Here is a 6,698-nt window from a genome sequence, read left to right on the forward strand (position 1 = left end):
GTTGCTTGGACTTCCGTTGCTGTGGACTGCCAGCTGCGCGTCCCCCTGGTTTTGGGGTGCCCTACTGGAACCTCCGTTTCCTCACCTGTCCAGGAGGAGTGATAATGGCAGGGTTGTTTGAAGGATTAGGTAGATAATCCCAGTAAGCCCTCATTAGCCCTCCTGGTCTGTGGAATCTCTTTTTATCCCCCCTAACTTTGTTATAGATCTCTCCGGAATGTCTCTGGGTGGGATGGGAGGTGGGGGGCACAGGAGGGCAGACCCTGACCCTCAGCTGCAGGGTCCCTTGGGGGCATTGCCTTCTCCTGGGCTGTTTCAGTCACATACCTGACAACACCACCCACACCCAGGCCACAGAGAGCTTCACACTTGAAACCAGAACGTTTTGTTCCCTGACCCTGGCCCTTGTCTGGCTCCAAACCCCAAGTCCCTTGGGATAGTTGGCTGCAGAAACCAGTCTGAAACTGATGCTTGTTCTGTGAGGTGCCCTGGGGGCGTCAGTTGCACTGACCCAGAACTGCCAGCAAGTTCTCCCAGGCAGGGACACTGTCCTCCCAGCAGCCCATCTTGGCCACATTGGTCCCAGACAAGAGACCCAGAGCAGAGTGTCCTTCACACCTCTCCCCTCTCCTCATCTGTCACATGTGCCAGCCACCTAACCAGGTGAAGTGGCCTCTTTGGGCCCCCACGCCTGCAGGGTGGAATTTCTATGTTGGGCCACACACAGTGCAGGAAACTGACGCACAGAGTCAGGGAGATCCTGGGCTCAGCACGGCTCCTCCAGGACACAGCGCTCCATGGCCCACAGCAGTGGGCTCTCCTTGGTGTGTGGGCACCTTGGCTGGACTCGGCACCATGTGGGGCACCAGTGGGAGAAAGTGCTGAGGGGCTTGGGTACAGCAGGATGCATACAGTCTCCCCTTTGTGGGTGAAGAAAGAGTCCCCCTCCTGTGCGTGTGTGTGGTGTGTGCGCAATAGGCCACATGTGTTTGCAGCTGGCTGAGCATGTGGGGGCTCCCCAGGCCCTCCCAGTGCTCGCCAAGCCCGCCCATCCCGTACTGTCTTCTCCTTGGTGTCCAGGTGCCGTCCCTGCGAGGTTTTCCCTAGGGCTGTGGTCTCACAGGAAGCAGACACTGCCGCCCAAGGCTGCCTGACACCTAGAGGGCTGGGCGGGGTGGCAGGTCAAAGGTCAGCCCTGGCCCTTGGCTGAACAGGGTCCTTTCCCCTCCCGGTCCCACACTAGCAGCCACCTGCTGGGCATAGCTGCCCTGGGGGCTGTCCTCAGTACCCCCCAGCAGTCCCTGGCTGAACTGGATTGAAGCAAATACTTGTGTGGATGGCTTGACCTGTTGTCCTTGTCCAGACCAAACCAGAACCAACCGGCTGTTGCCTTTGGGCCAGGGCCTGGGGTTGCAGCTACTACAACCAGTTTGTTCTTGCCTTCTGGGGGGCCTCAGGCAGCTCCTAGCACTGGGTGGTCCCCACAGGACATAGTGGCCAGGTCTGGAGAGCTGGAGGTCAGGCCAGGAGCCCTCTACTGTGCGGCCCACCCAGGGGCTGGCCCTGAGCTAGGCGTCCCTGTGGGACACAGCCTCCCATGGATACTTTTGGGGGATGAGTGTGGGTCCCTGTGGCTGGCAGGCTCCTGGTGTGTGCTGGGCATGTGGAGCTGGCTCATGTGGGGACGGGCACAGTTGGGCTTGGCCAGAAAGCCAGGGATTGGTGTGCGCAGAGTGGGCAGCTAGAGCCCGAATCTAGGCCATGCGTCAGTAGAATGATAAGTAACAGTGCAGCCAGCCTAGCGGGTCCGGGGAAGGTCTGCCCAGTGGGACCACCCATCCCTGTCCTGGGCCCCAAGCCCAGCCACCCTGTGCCCAGCATTGTCTGGCCCTGGCAGGGAGGCTTGGATGTTGCTCATCCTTGTAGGTGGTGTCCCTGGGTCTCTGACCTTGGGGCCTTTGGAGTTCTAGGCAGCCCGAAGGGGAGATGCCCAGTCCCAGCCGTGGGAACAGGCTTGCACCCCAACTCCTCACCTCCTCTTGGCTCAGTTCTGCCCCTCTTGCCTGGTGCCTGTAGTGTCCGCTGCCTGGGTGGTCATCAGAGACGAGTGGGCAGGAGCCCACCACCAGCCACCCGTGGGCCCGCCTGGGCCCCTTGAGGCCCCTCGTCAGAGACCTCCCAGTGGTCAGGCAGGTCCTGTTCTCTGACAGATGGCTGTGTGAAGGGTGGTGTGAGCTGTGGGTTCAGATGTGCCCTTACCTGCGCACAGCCTGCTGTGAACAGACTTGCTGTGCTTTCAAGCGAGCCTGTGTGCTTGTGTGCCCACGGCCTGAGCCTGGCCTCTTGAGCCATTCCCCAGCTTCCCTTTGAACTGCTCCTGCCGCCCAGATGGGAGTTGGGGTGCTGGAGGAATCCCCTCTGGAGTGTCCCCTCTTCTCCTTGGAGCTTTAATTCAGCCAGAGGGTTCCAAGTGGAGCCTGCTCTGTGTGCTTCTGTGATGCTTGTGAGCTAAGAATGGATTTTACGTTTTCAGATATTCTAGAGAGAGTAAGACTTTGTGACACTGTTTACATGTGTTATGTTGGGGAAAGGACCCAGGGCCTTGCACTCACATGGCTGGGCCCCCCGCGGAGCTGTACCCCACCCCCCCCCCCCTGCTCCCCACTCACTGCAAGTGCTTTGCAGAATTGAGTCCTTGGGACAGAAACTGGTTGGTAGAGCTGACGATGCTGGATGCCACCCCATCCTCTACAGGAGCCATTTGGGCAGCCCTGTTGGTGTGTTTGAGCTGGACTCCAGGCTGAAGATCCTTTCTTAGTCAGGCCCTGCTGCACCTTGCCCATGGGTTGCATAGTGGGGTGCTGCATCCTGGCTTGTCTGCTTTGGATACCTCACCATTGCCCATTTCACCCGCAGAGGCCCTGGGGTCTGAGCTGGGCCAGCAGGAGCCGATGGTCTTTGGCAGCGGGGACACTGTGGAGCTGAGCTGCCATCCACCCAGAGGTAACCCGGGGGGCCCCACAGTTTGGGTCAAGGATGGCGAGGGGCTGGTGTCCTCTGACCGGATCCTGGTGGAGCCCCAGCGACTACAGGTGCTGAATGCCTCCCATGAGGATGCTGGGGCCTACAGCTGCTGGCAGCAGCTCATGCAGCGTGTACTGTGCCGCTTCAGCGTGCACGTGACAGGTGAGAGCCTGCTGGGCTGTGCCAGGCTCAGGGCCCCTGGTGTCATCCTGGGCAGTGGTGTCTGAAGGACTGTGGGGGGAACCTGGATGTGGCCTGTCACAGGCCCAGTGCCCATGCACACCCTGCCTCTTTACAGATGCCCCCTCCTCAGGAGATGACGAAGATGGGGAAGATGTGGCTGAAGACACAGGTGAGACAGAGGCCAGGCCTGGAGCTGGCTGGGGCGGGTACCACTTCCTGCCTGCCCAGTCCTGCCATCTGCTGGCAGATGGGACACAAAGGCCTGGGGGAGACCTCAGATCACAGGGAGGAAAGGTCAGGTCCCTCAGGGTGTGAGGGCCGGAGCCATTGTAACTGGATGCTGGGCATCACTCTAGATGCTGTTCCTGGGCTCCAGGTGACAAACTGGGGGTGGGAGGGGACAGCCATGCTGTAGATGCGGAGAGCAAGGCACAGGGCTTTCCATGATGGGGCACAGCACTCAGGTGGCAGCTGTGGGAAGGGCTGGGCACTATTGTAAAAGGGGGCTCTAGCAGTGACTCCTCTGGTAGCATCAGGGTGACAATGCCAGGTGTGGCCTGGAACAGTGACAGGTGGAGGACTCTGCCTGCTGTGCAGGAGTCAGGGCTTTCTGGTTTTGGAGGAGCTGAGTGTGAGAAGCTGAGAGACTGTGCAGAGGAGGAGGATAATGGCCAGGTGGTCACTGGGCTTGGGCTGAGGGCCCCAAGCCCTACCGGTCTTCCTATTCTAAGGCATCTCCTTGCCCTATCCCTGGAGGCCTGGCTCCCAGCATCCTCACTACTACTCCCCTGTGCCTTGGTGTCCTCCTCCAGGAGATGGGTGCGTCTTGGGTGGAAGGCAGTGAGGGTCGCCATGGAGAATCCAGGGAAGGGATGGAGTCTTGTGGGGGTGAGGCTGGGTGTGAGGGAGGACCTGGGAACCGGGGTAGGGAGGAAACACCTCTGGGGCGCTGCAGGGGGTGGCTGAGTGTCTCTGAAGGTCCTGTAGACTCTGGTGGCTGACCTCCGGCCTGGGAAACCCCAAGGTCTGTCCTGCAGTTGTAGTAGGAGCAGCTGCTGGGGCAGTGTCCACCTGGGGCAGGGAGCCAAGAGAGACCAAGTCTTGCCCCCCCAAGCGTCGGACCCCTGCTCCTTGCCGGGTCCTGGTTCTGACTGCGCCTTGGCCAGCAGGGCCCCCATACTGGACTCGACCTGAGCGGATGGACAAAAAGCTGTTAGCCGTGCCGGCTGCCAACACTGTGCGCTTCCGCTGCCCGGCTGCCGGCAACCCCACACCCTCCATCTCCTGGCTGAAGAATGGCAAGGAGTTCCGAGGGGAGCATCGCATCGGAGGCATCAAGGTGGGTGCGGGGTCAGAACAAGCTTGGCCTCCGGGCCCTGGGGCCGGAGCCTGTGTCTTCACCACCGTCCCCTTTCTGGCAGCTGCGGCATCAGCAGTGGAGCCTGGTCATGGAGAGTGTGGTGCCCTCGGACCGTGGCAACTACACATGTGTGGTGGAGAACAAGTTTGGCAGCATCCAGCAGACGTACACGCTGGATGTGCTGGGTGAGCACCAGCCAGGTGAGGGTGGGACAGCTGTCCAGGGCTCTGCTGACCCCTATGCTGTCCTGCTCCTGCAGAGCGCTCCCCACACAGGCCCATCCTGCAGGCGGGGCTGCCGGCCAACCAGACCGTGGTGCTAGGAAGTGATGTTGAATTCCACTGCAAGGTGTACAGTGACGCACAGCCACACATCCAGTGGCTAAAGCACGTGGAGGTGAATGGCAGCAAGGTGGGCCCTGACGGCACACCCTACGTCACTGTGCTCAAGGTGGGCACCAGCCTCAGACGGGAGTCTGTGCTAGGGCACTGGGGTAGGCTCTGGGTATTGGCACTTCTGGGGAGGAGCTCAGTTGGGCGACCCAGGTGCTGAGCTGGGACTCACTCCCTCGCTGTGCTCCGTGGGGGACCCCCAGCTCAGAGCTGGGCCCATGGAGGTCTGTCTGGGTGGGCCCTGCCTGTGATGGTGTCCAGGGCTGGAGGTGGCGCCTGTCCTCCCAGAGTCCTGTGGACCTCCGAGTGCTGGGCCACAGCTCCAAAGCTTGCCCAAGTGGCCGGGTCCTTGGTGTGGGCAGTATGGGGCTGGTGTGCCACCCTGCCAGTTGCCTCTGCCCTTAGCTTTGTTCCCATGACCACAGGGGTGGGAGCCACCCCAGTGGTGATGGTTGCAACACTGGAAGCCCAAGAGAAACATCTGTTCCAGGACAAGGTGGTCTAGTGTGGGTGGGGAGGGGGCACCCTGCGGACAGTGGAGCCTGCTGTGCCTCCGCTGTGGGTGCTTGTGAAACCCCAGGGGGGGCAAGTGGGGCTCGCAGAGGGGTCTGGGCTCCTGTCCAAGGTGGGAGATGGGGAGGGTGCGTCCTGGGAGACGCCACAGCCCACCCGCCGCTCTGAGGTGCCTCCACACTGCCGCCTCGAGGGAGCCTTCCAGCCCCTCCCCAGGTCTTCATCCAGCCGCCTCCTGCCTTGCACCCAGCCCAGACTGCCTCCAGACGTGCCTGAGCTGGGTCTCTTGTCCCCGCAGTCCTGGATCAGTGAGAATGTGGAGGCAGACGCGCGCCTCCACACCCGCCGCTCTGAGGTGCCTCCACACTGCCGCCTCGAGGGAGCCTTCCAGCCCCTCCCCAGGTCTTCATCCAGCCGCCTCCTGCCTTGCACCCAGCCCAGACTGCCTCCAGACGTGCCTGAGCTGGGTCTCTTGTCCCCGCAGTCCTGGATCAGTGAGAATGTGGAGGCAGACGCGCGCCTCCGCCTGGCCAATGTGTCGGAGCGGGACGGGGGCGAGTACCTCTGTCGAGCCACCAATTTCATAGGCGTGGCTGAGAAGGCCTTTTGGCTGCGCGTTCACGGGCCCCGAGCAGGTAACGACTCTGTCCCACGCCTGCCTGGCACGCTGAGCTCCAGCTCCGACGCCCTGGCCGTGTGCCTGCCTGCACGCCCCTGCACGGCCCTGTCCTGCTCGTGCCCACCCCAAGGCTCCCTCTGCTTGCGGCCGCTCTGCCAGACACGGATGGCACCAACTGCTGCTGTGGCCACCTGCTTTGAGCTCCCCAGGCCTGCAGTGGCCCTGCCTACCTTACCATGTGTATCCCAGAAAAGGTCCCCAACCTTCCAGGGCCGCACCCCACACTGTGAGACCCCACCTGCCTCTCTCCGGCTGCTGAACCCAGCGCCTCCTCGCTGTTGACCAACATCTGTCTGGCCACCTGTATGTCCGTCCCCGTCTGCACCCTCCCCTCTGTGCTAACCCTGCATGCTGCCCCAAGCGGCCCTGTGCTGCCTGTCCGCCTGCCTGATGCTCACCTGGGACAGAGGACTCGCCGGTGGAGGGACTGGCTTCGGGCTCAGTACCCGTGCTCGAGGCAGAGGCCTGGGCAGCGTGGCCATGGCAGGACCGTGGCGGTGGCCGAGGCGGTGGTGGCGGCATTTTCTTTGCAGCCTGGCTGGATATC

The 6,698-nt window shown here is 62.0% G+C and overlaps 1 protein-coding gene across 9 annotated transcripts in view; it reads left to right on the forward strand.

Annotated features, from left to right (window-relative positions):
- Positions 1–2,683: 2,683 nt before the first annotated feature.
- The window catches only part of Fgfr3 (fibroblast growth factor receptor 3), a 9,075-nt gene continuing 5,060 nt past the window's right edge, over positions 2,684–6,698 (forward strand). For 3 of the 9 annotated variants that reach the window (XM_010641700.3, XM_010641701.3, XM_010641704.3), the window contains exons 1-6: positions 2,685–3,186; positions 3,323–3,376; positions 4,377–4,546; positions 4,629–4,752; positions 4,827–5,017; positions 5,957–6,107. In XM_010641700.3, coding sequence (XP_010640002.1) covers positions 2,952–3,186; positions 3,323–3,376; positions 4,377–4,546; positions 4,629–4,752; positions 4,827–5,017; positions 5,957–6,107 — 925 coding nt within the window. In that variant the 5' untranslated portion in view covers positions 2,685–2,951. Of the gene's footprint in view, positions 3,187–3,322; positions 3,377–4,376; positions 4,547–4,628; positions 4,753–4,826; positions 5,018–5,956; positions 6,108–6,698 lie in introns of all 9 variants that reach the window. The other 6 variants (XM_010641703.3, XM_033758819.1, XM_010641702.3 and 3 more) reach the window with 5 other exon arrangements.

Source organism: Fukomys damarensis, unplaced genomic scaffold (genome assembly GCF_012274545.1).
Source record: "Fukomys damarensis isolate Sample0158 unplaced genomic scaffold, DMR_v1.0_HiC HiC_scaffold_35, whole genome shotgun sequence".
Classification (NCBI taxonomy): Eukaryota; Metazoa; Chordata; class Mammalia; order Rodentia; family Bathyergidae; genus Fukomys; species Fukomys damarensis.